The 18,962-nt window shown below is 42.0% G+C and overlaps 1 protein-coding gene across 7 annotated transcripts in view; it reads right to left on the minus strand.

Annotated features, from left to right (window-relative positions):
• Positions 1-18,962, minus strand: part of LOC100299180 (ATP-binding cassette sub-family C member 4) — a 150,655-nt gene that overhangs the window by 123,235 nt on the left and 8,458 nt on the right. For all 7 annotated transcript variants that reach the window (XR_009493709.1, XM_024989068.2, XM_024989067.2 and 4 more), the window contains exons 2-4: positions 17,663-17,773; positions 17,007-17,127; positions 3,693-3,917 (exon numbers count right to left, since the gene is read on the minus strand). Coding sequence is in view for 6 of the 7 variants with exons in the window: in XM_024989068.2 (XP_024844836.1) it covers positions 3,693-3,917; positions 17,007-17,127; positions 17,663-17,773 (457 nt within the window). In the remaining variant the exon portion in view is untranslated. The remainder of the gene's footprint in view (positions 1-3,692; positions 3,918-17,006; positions 17,128-17,662; positions 17,774-18,962) is intronic.

Raw genomic sequence — 18,962 nt, forward strand, 5'->3', positions numbered from 1 at the left:
AAATGTCATACTTCATAAGAAACTTTTTCTTTACTCCTCAAGTAAAGAAGAAAACAATGATCAAGTGAGAGGGTAAAATGATATAACCACAATGGAAGAGAATACGGAAGTTCCTCAAAAATTGAACATGACATTAGCATAAATACAGCAATTATACTACTAAGGATACACTCAAGAAAACTAAAAACACAACTTTGAACAGACAATCTGTACACTCATATTCACAGCAGCAATGTTCACAATAGCTAAAAGGTGGAAACAACTGTCCATTGACAGGTGAGCAAACACACAGCATGTTGCATAGGCCTATAAGGGAAGACTACTGAGCCTTAAAAAGGAATTAAATTCTGACACCTGCCACAACATGGATGAACCTTGAAGACATCAGGCTACAGAACATAAGCCTCACACAAAATGACAAACGCTGTATGATTCCACTTACATGAAGTACTGAAGTACTCAAATTCACAGAGATAAGAAGTAGAATGGTGCTGGGTGCGGGGAGAGGGGTTGGGGAGTTAGTGTTTAATGGATGCAGAGGTTCAGTTTGGGAAAAAGAAAAAGTTCCAGAGATGAATAATGGTGATGGCTACACAACAATGTGAGTGTACCTAATGTCACTAAATGCTGTACTTAAAAGGAGTGAAAATGGTCAACTTTACACTGGGTGTATTTTACCGCCACCACCACAACAAAAACAATGATCAAAAGCCAAAGGTAATTTTACCAAAGCTGTGGAAATGTATCAATCAATAAATGGCAAGTCATTTTTTTTTTTAATGCTTGAAAATTGTAGGGACAAAAATGACAATCTTCAAGGATTGATTCATGAGAGAAAGATTAAAATTACATAGTATTTATAGCTTTGCCGAAAAATGACTTGCAAGTAATGGTAAATATTTACAGTGACTGAGATTAATTATTTAATGGGAGAAAATTAGATAAAAATAAGCTAATTTGTTCTCCAATTATTTTTAGTGAGCTAAAACATAATGTATCTACTCCAACTCCCAACTGTAGAGAACACCATTGCTTTATTTATTTTTTTTTAATTTTTCATGTTTTATTTCATTTTTTTTTAATTACCCTGTGTATGAAACAGCAAAAGAGACACTGATGTATAGAACAGTCTTATGGACTCTATGGGAGAGGGAGAGGGTGGGAAGATTTGGGAGAATGGCATTGAAACATGTATAATATCATGTATGAAACGAGTTGCCAGTCCAGGTTCGATGCACGATACTGGATGCTTGGGGCTAGTGCACTGGGACAACCCAGAGGGATGGTATGGGGAGGCAGGAGGGAGGAGGGTTCAGGATGGGGAACACATGTATATCTGTGGTGGATTCATTTTGATATTCGGCAAAACTAATACAATTATGTAAAGTTTAAAAATAAAATAAAATTGGCAAGTCATTTTTATATATGATACCTCCTTCAGAATCATTCAAAATTCAGCTGCAAAGAGCACGAAATGCTGAATGGGCCATTTTAGGAGTGGAATATGTGCAGCCTTAGAGACCTCCTGGAGACCTGCCCCAGCCTGGAATCCATGGTCAGAACAAACTATGGCTACGGGCTTAGCAGCCATTCCATTTCTAATGCCCAATCTGATTCCTCCCCAGGACCAGGGATCAGGAGGTGGGGCCTGAGCATGAACCACAGAGGTTCAGAGGGGCCTTTCAGAGCTGCTCGGCAGCACCAGCTGTGCCCTAAAGAATCAGCCCACCTGTAACCTGAAAAGAAGTGTCTTATTTCTGCACCCCAGCAGGACTCTAGATGCAAGGCTGTGCATGAGGAAATTTGTCTTTTGCAGGTTTCTGGAATTTCAAGTTATGTCTATGTTATAATCCCCATAATTCCTGACTTCATATAAAGCCAACATTTAGGTAAAATCAAGGCAGTAAATGAACTTCTTGGGAGATAGTTACATTCACATAAGCCAATGTGCCAGGTCAGATCACATTTCCCAAAGGCAAGATTCCAAAGTATGGTGGGAAGAGGAAGAAACACAGGTAGACAATGGCTCACCTGTGTGGCAAAGAGTCAGCTTTCAGTAAACCATCACCTCACATCTAACTTAAGGTTTCACAACACAGTTTGGGTAAAATTTCACAACTATTATGAGAGTTAAATATGATCTGGAAAGACAAACGTTTAGCCAATTTGTGAGGAAATCTGAGTATCCATCTCCTAAATGGTTAAAGATGCAACAGAATAACAAAGATGATGATAAATGACAGTGAAGACCTCTGACTGCAGTATGCAGGCACAGTTGCAATTTCCACATCACCCAGAAGGAAAGCAGCTCAAATGCTGTTGTCAAACAAGACAGTGAGATGCCAGGTCCCCAGTTTCACACAATCCTGAAAAGTACAAGACTCTGCTCAAGGAAAGATGAGGAAAAGACATCTCACTTTCTGCTGAAAAAAGTATTCTGAAGAAGCAGAAGCTCTAGATAAGCAGCAACCAGGTAAAAGAAGCAATATTTTCAATTTAAGCTGCTTGGTTTTATCTTTCAATGAGGACTTTATCTATTAATAAAAATTGCGTATGTTTAAGGTTACATGATACTTTGGTATAAATACACACTGGGAAATGATTACTGTAGTAAAACCACTTAAAGTATTCACTACCTAATATAGTTATCCTATTTAACATGTGTGGTGAGAACATTTAAGATCTACTCTCTTTGAAAATTTCAAGGATACAATACAGTCAAATAAAGATTTTTTTAAAACTGTCTAAGGCAAAGACATATCCAGGATCAAGTTTATACAGAGCCCTTCAGCTCTTGACACTGATATATCTGTGGCAATACCTTTGTAAAGATACCAGAAAGCCTTACTCTTTTTACACTAGTTTAGACAAGGGTAAACTATGGAATAATTTCATGGCATTCCTCAATACAAAATCACTAAACACATTAAATCAGTTCTTATTAAAACTGCTACAATGCATACTAAGAATAAAAGGAAATATTGTATTAAAATAATTTAAATGAAGAGCAACAAATTCTCTCTAGAATTCATAAAACAATGTAAAATTTAAAGTTTCATCTCAAATATCCTATTTTCTTTCATACCATTAACAAAAATTATCTATAAAATATAAGGAGTGAGTCTATATGAAGCATGAATTCTCTTTATAGTTTTCCCTAGCAAACATAATTATATTGAATATAATTAGATGGGTCTTTTAAAGTTAAAATCAGTCCCTTTATCAAATACATTCTCTGCTCTTAGATGTAGTTTTATAGATCCAATCTCTGAAGCTCACTTTTAAATACAAATTTGATGTACCTGAAGGTATTAATGAACAACAACAAAAAATTTCCATAAACAGCACTATGGGATTTGGGCATGAAGACATTGAAAATAAACTTGATACTTTTAATACTTATTCTTGAATATTAATTTAATATTTTACAGTACAAATTTAGTGGTTATTATGTGACAGCCTATGGCCAAAAGTGCCAAGGACAGCCCACACTTGATCTCAAAAGAAAACTTTTCATTATGTATTGGTAAAGTTTGCTTCAACAACAACAAACTTGGCTTGATGCAAAAGCAAACTTCTCTAGGAAGGTGTAAACACTCCCAGTTACAAAATTTGTAATTTACAGAGAACTTTCCCTAAATGTCCCTGAGGATTTAGGGGAGGTACACACCGTGGTACCGAGCGACACTCACCTTGCGGTAGATCATGTGGCACACGGCTACTCTCAGCCTCATCCCCACACGCTGCATGTGGTAGAAGTACAAGTGGTGCAGAACGGCCCACACCAGCACGCAGGCGCTCAGCGCTGCCGCGTAGCCGTAGGCTTCGTGCAAAGCGGCAGAATCATTGGGATCATAGTTTTCAACATAACTAATCATTTTCCCCAAAAATATGGGTTGAACTACTCTGGTGCCTTCCTAAAAGAAAAGAAAAAAGTCTTAATTAGAAATGTCAGTTTTTCTTTATACAAGATTTACTTTTATCATTAGCATGTTTAAAATACATTTTGACAAAATGCTACATTTGTGACTAATTTAAAACTATGCAGATTTATTATCTCATATAAGACAAGCAGGCAACAGTTTAACCTTAAGGCAAAATTTTCCATTCAAACATAGTAAAGCCTTAGTACATTGTGCTTAGCACACCGTGGATGCTCAACAAATATCACAAACAGGCTCAATACCAACTGAGCCTTAAGATGAATAAAGAAAAAGGTGGCAGAAGAAGAGGAAGAAATCTGCTTCCACAGGAACAAGCCTGCTGGCAGCCTGCCCCTGTCCCCCATACTCTCAATATCCCAGCCCAATAGAAAGTCAATGTGGTTCACATATGGGAGACACGCTTTCATCACCTTCTTCATGAATCCTTATGAACCGAGACACTGGCACAAACACATCCACCCTTTTCTACCCCAAACTCCACATGTAGATCCAGAGAATGGAAACTGGCTTTGGCAGGAGTACCACAAAGAAACCAGGTTTGGCAGCTCTGCAGGCTCTCAGCTCCTGAGAGCACTGCCTCACTACGCCTCTACCCTCTAGAAGTTGGAATGTTCCTTGGAGTAAAAAACTAAACATGGTGGAGGCCAAGCTAAAAATTCATGTCTCTGTAGTTCTTGATCCACCATCCACTGAAGTTGGTGGTTTGGAAGAAATGTTACCAATCCTCTCTTCCCCAAGGCCTAAACCAATTGACTCAGGGTGCACTGAGGCTTCCACCCTGAGTAAGACTTAGGGAAAGCAAGTTTCTTTCCCAAAGAAAAAGGCAAAGGAATGGCAACACCTACCCACCCTGCCAAACAGCCACTCCACCTCACAACCTATTTCCTCTCTCTAGTCACCCCTTGAAGGTCCCCTTCTTCCTAGGTCCCCTTTTTCACCATCAAGGAAAATCATTCAACAAATCCAAGTTACCAAAACTAAACATCTTGGGCCACAATATCATTTCCTCCACAGACTTCTCAAAAGACAAAATGTTAAAAGTTTGGAAGTCCTTCAGGAACAGGGCTTTTCCTTTTTTTGGCAATCCCACATTACTAACACAGACAGAGTACGCTTTGCTTACCTGACAGGTATGCTTTGATAGCTCTCTTCTGTCTGTCTGAAGCTGAGGAACACACACACAAGAGGAGGGAAGGCAAATCCATAACACCAAATACCAAAAAACAAAAACAAGCATTTTCTGCTCAGCCAACCGGTGCTTGATCAGTATATTTATCAAAAGATGTCCCCATCCCTCATATGGGGGTCTCATTAAACCTTAACATTCCTGTCTTGTTCTATACAAATGGACACATGCACACACACACATTAACAGGCTGCACCAACTGCCTCTCCCTCCACGAAGTCATGGAGATTCTCATCTACTATAGAGGATAAAGGGAACACTATTTAGTTGAAGAAGTGTAAGTAAGATGACCAGAACTGAGTAAAATGTAACTGATACATTTCCACCATGTCCTGTCATCCATCCCAAGAGGCACAGAGAGCTCTTGGAAGAGTCCTTCACACAGTGGATTGTCAAACACACTGTTTACAGTTTCCTGAGATGGAAATGTGGAAGCCACACAGAGAAACGAGAACATCAAACTGTACACACAGGCAATCCCAGCCACCAAGGGCAGTCCAGTGCTGGAGCCACAAACCACCAGAAGCGCAGCAGTAATATCTGCCATCCAAAACTTTCCTGAAACTTATGATTCTATTTGGGAAACACTGTTACCTGTTACTCAGCTCTGCATTTGAGCCTAACATCCTTGTAATTACGAGAGATACAAGAGTAGTAGCACTCACCAAAGATAATATGGATAAATTCAAAATCCAGCAAAAAGGAGTGTAAATAAAGGCAGGTCATTACTGCCTAAGCACATCTGGAGTTTTTCACTGAGAAACAATATTTAATAACCTAGTTGAGGGACTTCCTTGGTGGTCCTTTAGCTAAGACTCCACAGCCCCAATGTAGGGAAACTTGGTTTGATCCCTGGTCAGGGAAGTAGATCCCACATGCAGAAACTAAGACTCGGCACAGACAAATAAATAAATATTAATAAAACAGGACCAAAAAACAGTTGGATAAATAGCCTCATTAAGATATAATGCCACTTCATGACTCATGTCTTCTACTCATTTATTAATTCTTTTTATTCTTGATAATGATTATTATTTAATTGGAATAGAAAATTTCTTATCTTTCAAAAGATAACAAAAGATTTCAAACATGAACTGTTACTGATGCAACTTGAGGGGAGAGTCATTTATTATTTTGGGACTTTCTCCAATGGTTCAATGGTAAGGAATCCATCTCAATGCAGGAGTCACAGGAAATCCAGGTTTAATCTCTGAGTTGAGAAGATCCTCTGAGGAGGAAATGGCAACCCACTCCAGGATTCTTGCAAGGATAATCTCATGGACAGAAAACCCTGATGGGCTACAGTCCCTGGGGTCACAAAGAGTCAGACACAACTGAGTGACTGAGCACACATATACAACTTTGCCTCCAGCAAGGAGCAGTCACGGCAATTCAGAGTATTGATGAAAAGTGTAATGTGCAAGGAATTTCCATTCTGGCATAAGTTGCAACTATGGAAAACAGAAAATTGATATTATGCTCCATATGAAAAATAGCAGCAAGTAAAAAACAATTTTCCAGTAATTTCTCTCAAAAAAAAAAAAAAATAGAAAGCAAAATAACGAATAGCACAAAATTGTGAAAACAAAACCCCAAGTACATATAGAGAATAAGAAGACACATATTAAATATGATTCTTCAAAGCCTCCAGAACACACAGGGCAGAAGTGACTGAGTCCATCAAAGGTAGACTGAGTAAATCCATCCCCTCCACACACAAGGAAAGGTTAGAGATGGAGAGTCGTCTAACAGGACAGCTGGCAGCAGCATTTGTAATCTGTGAGTGTTTCCATTTCTGACATTTGGTAAAACTGGCTGAGGCAAACCAGGCAAAAGTTTGTCCAGCTACCAGAAGATTAACTCCTGCATATGCTCAATGCTCTAGTCCAAGTATTAACTCCAAATGAAACAGTGGTGTGAATCCCAAGGATATACTGAATTACAGAAGACTGCTTGCCTTGGAGAGTCTCTCAGAGAGGCAAGGAGTGGCTGTGGCTCACTCTGGAGACACATACACTGGTGGCAGCCATTCCTGGGAGCTGCCCCCACCACATGCATACTGGTATGGGCATACACCACCAAGGAATTCTCTCATCTGTATGTTCCTGATTCTCACCGTCAACTAAAAAGAAATAAAACAACTGAGAAAATATTCATTATCAATCATGAAGCTAACCAAATTAAAACTTTCTTGATAAGCAGGAACAAGGTCAAACACTTTCCCTTAAACCTTTCCTCTCTGACATCAATCTATTACCACACGTATATTCTTTCTACAAATCAATTGAGAATATAGTTCTCATTGTTTCATAAGAATTCTCCACATCTCTGAAATCATAAAGGATCTTTAAAAGAGCTGAATTTAAAACCGCAACATCCATTATTCAGGATTATCTGAGAGTCTGAGTCTCTGAAGCAGACTTTTTATTTTGGCTACACCCTGTGGCATGCAGAATCTTAGTTCCCAGTCCAGAGATCAAAAACCCTCATATCTGCATTGGGGGCATGGAGTCTTAACCACCAGCCTGCCAGGGAAGCTTGTGGTAGCCATTTCTTGATAGAGTCCTTGGTATTCAGCCTCCTGAAAGCACCTGATATTGGGTCCCACCTTTTGCTTCTTAGGATAACTTCTTGCAGTTTCGGTTAGAAACTAGAACTTCTGCAGTGGATAGAATTCCTCCTCCAAGTTAAGGTACTTGAAACATTTCTCACCCAATTTCCCCACATCTCATTCATGCAAACAAAAACACAAAAATAGAAGAAAGCTAACAAAGAAAAACACTTGAGTGAAACATATAAGCAGAAAAGAGTGAGCTTGTAGGGAAAAACTGAACAGGCAGTTAATCTTCAGAACTGGGGGAGTTCTAAAGTAGAGTTGAGAAAAATCCAGAGATGAGGAGAAAAAGCAGTGAATCTGCGAAATCATAACCACCAGCATTCTAGATATCTTAGCCTTCACTCATCTTTTACACAGTTGTCTTCATCCTGACTCCCCCTTAGCATCGCCTGAGTGGGCATAAGGGCACTCTGATGCCTGAGGTCCAGCCTCCAGAAACTGGTTTAGGTTCAACTGATTAGGGTGGAGACTGAAGATTCCTCTCCCTGGGAGAGTCTAGATGCAGAAACTAACCCCATGTAAGCATCTGCTAACCTCCACTCTTGCACTGTCTTGGCATGAAGGAGTTACACTAATCACAAAGAGTTTTAACCAGAGTCCCATGACACATTTAATGCTTCCAGAAAAATCCTTATAAACCCAAGTCCAGAGATTACAGTATTGAAATTGAAAATTTTTATTCTGCACAGTAGGAAAACTAAAATTTCAGATAAAACTATAGGGAGGGGGGGATGATTTAGGAGAATGGCATTATAACATGTGTAATATCATATAAGAAACGGATCGCCAGTCCAGGTTCGACACAGGATACAGGAATCTTGGGGCTGGTGCACTGGGATGACCTAGAGGGATGGTATGAGGAGGAAGGTGGGAGGGGGTTCAGGATGGGGAACACATGTACACCCATGGCAGATGCATGTTGATGTATGGCAAAACCAATACAATATTGTAAAGTAAAAAATAATAATAATAATTTAAAAATTAAAAAAACACATTAATAAAAAGGTGAGTCAAAATTAGCTGGAGAGTTATCTCTAAAAGGAGAAGGAGAATTAGAATAGAGCTAACAAGGATATCAGCCTTCTTTAAAAGTAGCCTTGTCTTGATTTTGGAATCATGAAAACATTATGCTACGCTATGCTATGCTAAGTCACTTCAGTCGTGTCCGACTCTGTGTGATCCCACAGACGGCAGCCCAACAGGCTCCCCCGTCCCTGGGATTCTCCAGGCAAGAACACTGGAGTGGGTTGCCATTTCCTTCTCCAATGCATGAAAGTGAAAGTGAAGTCGCTCAGTTGTGTCCGACCCTCAGCGACCCCATGGACTGCAGCCCTCCAGGCTCCTCCATCCATGGGATTTTCCAGGCAAGAGTACTGGAGTGGGGTGCCATTGCCTTCTCTGATGAAAACATTATACAGAATTATAATTATAAAAGAACTAATTGTTCAAACAGCAATTCCTAAGATTTCAGAGTAAATTTAAATAAAAGTACCTAAATATCTACCCATCCTGTTGGTTCAAAGAGACATACAGAAAAGAACTATCAAAAGTGGTTTTAAACAAAACAATTTGAAAACATATTCTCTTCGTGATACACCCATGTGAAGTTTGTATGAACTGCCAAAAAATAAATCTTATTATGTTTTCAGAAGTCACATTATAAGGTAAAACAAATGAATAATTATGCTTATATCACTGAGAACTGGGCTTAGACATGGGACAAAGAGAATAGATGATGGGAGAAAAGAGATACAGATGTAAGCACAATAAGATGACGTAAAAACATTAATGTCCTGTATCTGATTTGGATTGGAAACACTCATATAAACATATTTGTTTACCTTAAAAATGTATTCTAACTTGGTCTAATGAAAAAAAGCCAAGAAACAATAACCAAGATCAATAAGCCCCTCTAGCATCCAGACTATAGTCTTTAAATACCATTTTACACTAAAAGAAGACAGGGCTGCTTGGAGAAATGGATGATTCCAGGGCTGAGCAAATGCTGTACAAAATGAATTAGAAACATCCTGTCACACCAAAAACCAAAAACAGAACAAACAAACAAAAAGACATTAAAAAACAAAACAAAACAAACAAACAAAAAAACTAGCCAAGACTTCTAGAGTATGTGCAAAAGACTTAGAACCCAACCTGATATACTCTCACTGCCCAAATATGGCCAAAGGTTGACACAAGCATAACAAATAAAATGGACTGAAGCAGATCAGAAATGCTTAAATCTATGAGCTCAAACTGACATTCACAAAACCAAACCAAATAAACAACTATGAAAACTCACTAGCCCCTCTCCTCACTAGAGGAGAACCAATTCCCCATTTTTAAAACAGGTTTTAAAAACAGAAAAAAATGATTTTCCCCTACTCTCCCTATAAACACTATATTTCAGCATTAAACAAAGAGCTTAGAACATCCCTACTTTGCAACCCTTAATAGGAAAAGGAATAAGTCAAGGCTGTATATTATCACCGTGCTTATTTAGCTTATATGCAGAGTACATCATGTGAAACGCTGGACTGGAAGAAACACAAGCTGGAATCAAGATTGCTGGGAGAAATATCAATAACCTCAGATATGCAGATGACACCACCCTTATGGCAGAAAGTGAAGAGGAACTCAAAAGCCTCTTGATGAAAGTGAAAGAGGAGAGTGAAAAAGTTGGCTTAAAGCTCAACATTCAGAAAACGAAAATCATGGCATCCGGTCCCATCACTTCATAGGAAATAGATGGGGAAACAATGGAAACAGTGTCAGACTTTATTTTTCTGGGCTCCAAAATCACTGCAGATGGTGACTGCAGCCATGAAATTAAAAGACGCTTACTCCTTGGAAGGAAAGTTATGACCAACCTAGATAGCATATTCAAAAGCAGAGACATTACTTTGCCAAAAAAGGTCCGTCTAGTCAAGGCTATGGTTTTTCCTGTGGTCATGTATGGATGTGAGAGTTGGACTGTGAAGAACGCTGAGTGCCGAAGAATTGATGCTTTTGAACTGTGGTGTTGGAGACGACTCTTGAGAGTCCCTTGGACTGCAAGGAGACCCAAACAGTCCATTCTGAAGGAGATCAGCCCTGGGATTTCTTTGGAAGGAATGATGCTAAAGCTGAAACTCCACTACTTGGGCCACTTCATGCGAAAAGCTGACTCATTGGAAAAGACTCGGATGCTGGGAGGGATTGGGGGCAGGAGGAGAAGGGGACGACAGAGGATGAGATGGCTGGATGGCATCACTGACTGGATGGACATGAGTCTGAGTGAACTCCGGGAATTGGTGATGGACAGGGAGGCCTGGTGTGCTGTCAGACATGACTGAGCAACTGAACTGAACTGAACTGAACAAGGATCATGAATAGCTCCAACATCACACACACACACACACACACACACACACACAAAAGATGTTATGTACCTTATAAGGGAGATATACAACCCTACCTCCTACATAGACAAAAGGGGTGAAGAAAATCCAAATGAGCTATATCAAACTTCTAGACCTAAACACCAGCCTAAGGTGCCAGAGGAACAAGTTAATTGACACAGGGGGAGATTCGATCAGCCAAATCCAGGCTGTGGGAATCTCTACAGGACAAACAACCTAGAGGTTCAGGGAGGAGCAGAACAGAAAGCCAATCTGAATAACCTGTGTCAGCCAAGTGTACCTTATTTAATACTGCTTCCAACAGAAGAGGGGGAAAAGACAACTGTGAGCACTGGCTAGATACTAATGATATTAAAGTTAATATTTATGCATAAAACAATAAACTGAAAGTGAAGTCGCTCAGTTGTGTCCAACTCTTTGAGACCCCATGCACTGTAGCCTACCATGTTCCTCCCACCACGGGATTTTCCAGGCAAGAATACTGGAGTGGGTTGCCATTTTCTTCTCCAAGAAATCTTCCCAACCAGGGGATTGAATCTGGGTCTCACGTATTGTAGGCAGACGCTTTACCGTCTGAGACACCAGGAAATCTATAAAAATAATATTTATGCTAAATATGTTTAGTGGGGGGAGATTCCACATCTTTTAAAGATACATACTAAAATATTTATGGATAAAAATGATTTGATGTCTTGGAACTTCTTTAAAATAATCTTGGGAATTGAGGGTGAGTTTCAGATGAATCAAGACTGCTCATTATGGCAATTATTGAAGCTGACTTAGGGTGACATAGGGGCTTCTTTCCCTTTACCCTTCTGAGTTCTTAGCTGAGGATCCCTGTAATAAATGACAGAATAACAAGAAAAAATAAAACAGAAGTTTATTAACATGTGTATTTCTGATACACATGCAAAATATCAAGAAAAACTGAGTAACTCCCTGAGATAGCCCAAGCCACCCCCTTAAATGCCATCTCCCCCTAAAGACAAAAGAAAAGGTGATGGAATGCCAATGAGAGGTTAGCAGGAGAAGCAGCTTAAACTACAGCAGGGTTGGATTTGTTATGCAGATTTCATCCTTCTTGAAGACTGTCCTTCAACAGGATTCTGCTATGATTTAGAGCCATCCTTCCTTTTCTGTACAGAGAGGGAGACACCTTTACAAATGGAGATTTCCTTTATCAGTGTAAATGTCCCTCAGAAGAATAACTTCTACTCAGTCTTCAGAGTTTCGCCTGTGTTTATTTCTGAAAAACACAATCAACTCACAACAATCTTTCTGCCAGAGAGCCCTATTCTGGAGTGACACGTTGTGTTATCTTTTCATTCTATTCTATTTTTGTATTTTTGAAATGTTCTTAAAAATCTACAGGAAATTAAAATGGAAGGAAAAAAAAAAAAACTATAGAAATCATGTGACAGAGAAAAGGAGCTCCTCTTGGCTCTGAGCCTCAGTGGAGGCTGTGGGAGGAGAGGACAGAACACAGAGAACACGGGTCTAGCAGTCAGAGCACCGTGCCTCAGAGACCAGGTCGGCCACCTGCGAGTCACATGACCCCAAGCCCATCGTGTGCCCTCCTGGGCCTCTGGGTCTTTATCTGTGAAAATACCAGCCGTGCCTCCCTCGGAGGAATCCTAGGACACCTAAAGGAGCTACAACAGCTCAGAGTGCTGTGAAACCACCATAAAAACAAGGGCTTTTCATCACTTTTGTTATTAGAAGTCCAGTAAGAGACTTACTCTATTCTTAATGGCAGAGGCTGGATTCACAAAGGCTTGGAAAAATTGTTCCTCACAAGAGACCACAGTGGAACAAGAAGGCATGTGTAAAACCAAATTTTGTAGACTATAAAGTTTCACTTCTATCCAGATTGCTACAATTTTTAACCATTATGAGTGCAATCTTTCAAAAAGAGTCTCCTACTTCCCTGACTACAGAAAGAAAATGGATTGAAGGGGGTGGAGGAAACAAGCGAAATAGGTGTGGGAACTTAAGAGGTACAAACTCCAAATTATAAAATAAGTAAAAGGGGATTGGGGGCAAAAAATAAATATATAAAAATTTAAAAAATAAATAGATCATGGAGTTATACGACATAGGAAATATATTCAATAATATTGGAATAATTTTGCATGGTGACAATTGGTAACTACACTTATCATGTACTGTATAAAATATTAAATCACTAATGATGTATATCAGAAACTATTATAACATTATAAGCTAATCATACTTCAATTTGAAAAAATTCTTTTAATTTTACATTAAAGACTTACATATGCTTAGAAAAAGAAAAGAAGGTGGATATAAAACCCTAATTTATAACTCAAGGTCATCACTGTGGATATTACTAACACCTAATGGCTAATGGCTAACGCTATGCTCTCAGAAACCAGCAGGGCGCACACAGCAGGTCTGCTCCGCAGGTCCCCTTCTGCTTGGCTCAAGGCCCCCTCCTCCTCTCCCACTGTGTGGTCCTCAGTGGTTGCTCTCAGCCCACAGTATCTTTGCCACCAGCAGCCACTCCTCAGCCTCCTGGGTTGAGCAAAGTGAGGGACACATGGAAGAAAGGATTAGGAAATAAATGCAAAGACCACTCAGCTCTTAGGGAACCAGCGTGAGTCGAGGCACAAAGCCCACTGTGGGATGCAGAGGATTCTGTTTACTTCCTGTTCATCAGCTGAGTTCCAGAGTGAAGATTTACACACACATAGGCTTCCTACAGTCTCCAACTGGATCAGAGACCATCAGCAAAAGTGGCTTCAAACAAAGACCAAGTGACCGGACAAGGCTGGGTTACTTCTAAGGGTCCTGGGAAGAGGACATAACTTCTGGCCACACCTCCCCTCTCAGGGGAAGGGACTGGGTGAACCCACTCTGGCTTTCTGAGGTCACCCCACTTACACACCAGCAATGGAGACCTCACCTCTCAGAGAGAAGCGCTGATGACCTGGGGAGGTGGTCTCTGTGACTCAGGCCCAGGCAGAGGCTTCAGGCTCCTCCTCTCTACACTGAGGGCCCCGGGCAGGTGGGGACCTGTCCTCTCCACCCACAGTACCTGTGAAGGTGCACACAGGGGCCAGGGGTGCTGGGAGCTCTCTGGCTATTCTGTTCTAATTAGGGGTGACCTACAAGGGCTTCACAGCCTGGTACTTGTTTCTCTGAGAGGAAGAGATACTCCTCAGTTCTCACAAAACAGTCCATGGAATTCTCCAGGCCAGAATACTGAAGTGGGTAGCCTTTCCCTTGTCCAGGGGATCTTCCCAACCCCGGGATCAAACCCAGGTCTCCTTCATTTCAGGCAGATTCCTTACCAGCTGAGCCACAAGGGAAGCCCTTCTCATAGAACAGAAGTTTTCATATCTCAAAATCCTAAAACCCTAAAAGCCTCACCCTGGACTGGCATCACCCTGCTTTCTCCCACTGCTGCCGCCAGGAGTACCTGGGAGGCCCTGCTCATGCTGTGGGTGGAAAGAGCACACTGCTTGGGATCATGGATGATCCACGGGGCATTCTGTGCATCTGAGGGATTAAAAGAGGGCTGGAGATCAAAAAGGAAATATATTTGCATTTTAGAAGATCCTGAGCTGAGTTTAGATCTTCCACCATCTAAAATATAAAGAAAACCAAGCAGTATAGATTGATCACAACACGGGAAGTTGCTTCATAAAATCAATTATTTAACTAACTAGCACTGCTTCTAGTGCTAGTAGTACTGCCACACAGATGAGCCCCTACATTTACATTCTCTACTCCCCACTTCTCCACCACGACCACCCAGCGACCAACCTCCTGAAAGGGCCCAGGGCTCTTCCAGTTCCATCTTATGCAGCCCCAGGCCTGGCCTTCCTGGATCCCCAACAGGAAGTATTACTTGGGCTGGACAACTTTGAAATCAACACTCCCAGCACCACAGTGGCGAGGATTCTGTCTCAGGAAGAACCCCAGATCCTGCGGCCTCTCCCTCTATGTCCGCTTCTCCCATGAGCTGCCACAGCCAAGATCCAGGACTCATATTAGAATGGGATCCATCCAAGGCTTAGTGACCCCACTCAAGGGGCTAACAGCCCAGAACACCAAGAAATACCAGCAGCTTAGTTCAAACCCAGCCACATGGGCTCTGCTTTAAGACCCACTTGACTTTAAGACTCTTTAGCATCTGTTACCAAAGAGAAACTAGAGAACCAGGGACAGTAGAGAAAGATCTGCTCCAGGATATGATCCAACATTAAACCCTGAGGGCACTCATCCAATCAGGCACCTGGCATGAGCCATAGGCAGACACCAAGGCCCCAGGGTTTCCTGATAAGCAGAATTCATGAAAGCTCTGCTGTGTGAGGTCAGGAAATCCTGTACAAACAGGCCACACCAGCTTGCCACCTGTGTATTTCAAACAGAGACTTACTGTGGCTATGTCAAAATACCATCAATGGGACAGCTGCACACAGGAGAAAGAAGGACTGGGGCAGCCTGACGGGCTCCTACTCCCTGTCCCACCCCTTGTCCTTCACAAGGCACTGCAGTACCTAAGTGGTCAGTGCCCTCTCAAAGGTGGCACACTGCCCCACACACCTGTCCTACCCTCTGGCACAATGGCCAATCCTCTTCTAACATCAGTGACAAGTCCATCCCCCAGGACCACTCATTCACCTGGGAGCTGATAGATTCTCTGTCTCTCCAGTTGTGTGGGGTTGACTTCACCTATCCAGCTGCCCACTACATGCAGTGCCCTTCAGGACAGCACAGCCTTTAAACAAGAGCCACGCCACCAATCTGTAAACCACCTGGCCCACCTACCTCACCCCAACATGATGGACTGATGAGAGCTCACACCTTCTCCACCTAAAACACCCTTTTCTTAGCAACTGCATCTTCCATCCCTCTTGCTCTCACATACTCACAGGCCTCCGGTGTCCCTAAGGCAGTGCTAAGGGGCCACGGAGAGCATGAGCCACCCAGGGGGATCTGCAGCAGACCTCCACCAGGCTCAGCCAGAACAGGGGGGCTGACGGCACTGTGTACCCTGGTGAACTGTCCTCTGGGGGATGTTGACCCAGGATCTTCAGGGTCATGGAGGTCACTGACCTCACAGCTTTCTGCCTCTGGTTTGCCCTGCACATTCCCTCCTATACCCTCTGCCAATGCCAGGATACCAGGATCCCCCTTCAACCAGGAATCTGCTCCCACAAACAGGGAAAGAAAGCAGCGTGGAGGGTGCACAGAATTCACGGTGAAGCTGGAGCTCCTCCCCCTGGGGGCTTTGCTCACAGTGCCAGCCCACGGGGAAGGGGGAAGCCTGGGGAAAGGTGCGTTCTTAGGAGTTCTGGGTGGCTACAGTCCAGATGCAGGGCCCTGGGTTCTGTTCCCCTGGAAAAGGAGCAGCGATGGTATCTTCTTAGAAAAGCATTTATCAGATGTGACCTGGTCAAAGTAACAACTTTTACCTTGTTAAACTATAAATGAGTGCCATAAAATGTATGTTATCCTGGGCTTGGGTCCAAATTACCTTCCTCTAAATCACAGGGCACATATTGCCTGAGGCTGCTGCAATCTTCTTTTGGTCAAAGATCAGTCAGCATTTATACTGAGAACCAGGAACTTTCTAACATAATATAAAATGTCTTTTATTTCAAGGCCATCCTTCCACAACAGTCTTTAACCAGTTAAAAGAAGAATAGTAACCCCTGGAGTCCAGTTCCTGCCATTCTAAAGATGAATACAACCTCTGAGCTCTATCATGTTTCCAGGAGGGTTTATCCTCAGACCTTAGACCACTGGCCTCTCTTCCCACCGGTCCGTCCACCTCAGTACTAAGACACATACACCAAAAAGCAGTGCACAGTATGAAAATTTTTTACCTCCAGAAATGTAAACATTCCCCAAATTAAATAGGATTTCCAGTAACATTTTATGATTGCTTTCACTAAAGAGGGTTCCTGTGCATCCTTCTGGGCTCTCTTAACTTCTTGATCCCAGTACCTGTGATACAAAACAAAGCACAGTAAAGAACAGCGTGTCCATCAAAGGGAAAATGGGAGAGGGACAGAGGGGAAGATAAGTTTTCACTACAGGGCACTCTGTGGCTGCCCCATAGATGCTGGCTAACTGCTCACAGGGCTCCTAAAAGATAAGCAGTGCAGACTCTGAAGCACCAGAGAAACAGGCCTTGAGGGAAAAGTTCCAGATTCTGGAAACAAGTTCCTGCCAAGATTTGCTAGACTCACAGGTCATGAGCAGCTCAGGAAGGCAGACTCCCTCCTTCAGGGACCCCACCTCAGGGGACAGAGCTCGGCCTCCAGGGCCATGGCTGTGGGCTCCGTTCATGCCCACAGATGCACAGGGAACATGGGCGTCCAAAGTGGGCTAAGCCCGGGGTCAACCTGAGGGGCTGAGCATGCAGTGTCAGGAGAGGAGTCTCAGAAGAACCCAGAGGAAGGCAAAGCCTCCCCCAAACCCTTAGCCCCATGTGAAAATTCTCACTCTTTCTCCCCTTCTCCCTGATGTCTGTGCTTACCCTTGCAGCTCTTCTCCAAGGCGCTGGGAGCGATCTTCCGGAAGCACCGAGTACATATCATCTGGTTCTAATTTCCGTTTGTGACCAATTTTAAACAAGGGGTTTAGCCACCTGTTAAACATGAAAAGGAGAGTGACATATATCCAAATTACACATCTCTAATTAGAAACCTACATTCATGGACATTGTTAAAAAAAAGTCTACATTTTAAATACATAAAGATATGGGGAAAATTAGATATATGCTTACAAACACACATACATTCTAAGTATAGGAAAGTCATTCTGGCTTATATATTACATAATTAAAGCAGCCTCTTTGTGGCCACTGAACATATATTGTACATCTGCTTTAATTATTAAGAAAAAATATATGTTTAGAAATCAAAATAAAGTAGCAGTGGTTCAGGAATGCAGAATAGAGCTGAATGGCCATTGTGGGTAAGGCTGCAGATATGTTCCTGTATTACTGAGGACTTAAATCTTCTGAAATGTATCAGATTGAAGGATACCTACATACGCTAGTGGTAAAGAATCTGTCTGCTAAAGCAGGAGATGTAAGAGATGCTGGTTTAATCCACAGGTTGGGAATATTCCCTGGAGAAGGAAATGGCAACCCACTCCAGTGTTCAAATCTGGAAAATCCCATGGACAGGGGAGCCTGGTGGGCTACAGTCCACGGGGTCGCAGTCAGACATGACTGAAGTGTCTTAGCACCAGTCATATTCAAAGCAGTTGCAAACTTGAGGTCTCAAGATCTCCTCAGATCAGTTGTCAACACAGAGAAGTTTTTACAGGGAGTTATCTTATGGACACAACACCCTGAGTCTAACAGGCTCTGGACCCTGAACTACTTACAGTCCTGTCAGACTCCCCTCAGCCAGAACACTCATGTGAGCCTCTTTCTGAACCCAACCTTCTGAAGACAACCTCAAGATAAGTAATAGCTTCCCAACTAAAATGCAGTTGATTCTTCTTATGGTCCTCCTCAGTATCACTCTCTGGAAAATTCATTTATTTTTAAAAGTAACATTCAAACATCCAAAAGGGCTGGCATTTTACTGATTGTTGGATCTGTCACCATCAGCCTCACTCAGGGAATAAATATAGCCCACCAGACTTTCAGGGAACTTCAGCTGACAATATCACCAAACTACGGTTTAATTCCACCATGCCCAGGCTTCCGCCCAGGAACATCAAGGTTGCCCCATTGCCACAACACCCCTGTAAAGCTGTATGTGTTAGTCAAATCCCTGTTTTCTGGGGGTCCAACCAACCATTCACTATGAGCCCTCCACCTA

This window comes from Bos taurus, unplaced genomic scaffold (genome assembly GCF_002263795.3).
Source record: "Bos taurus isolate L1 Dominette 01449 registration number 42190680 breed Hereford unplaced genomic scaffold, ARS-UCD2.0 Leftover_ScbfJmS_1899, whole genome shotgun sequence".
Classification (NCBI taxonomy): Eukaryota; Metazoa; Chordata; class Mammalia; order Artiodactyla; family Bovidae; genus Bos; species Bos taurus.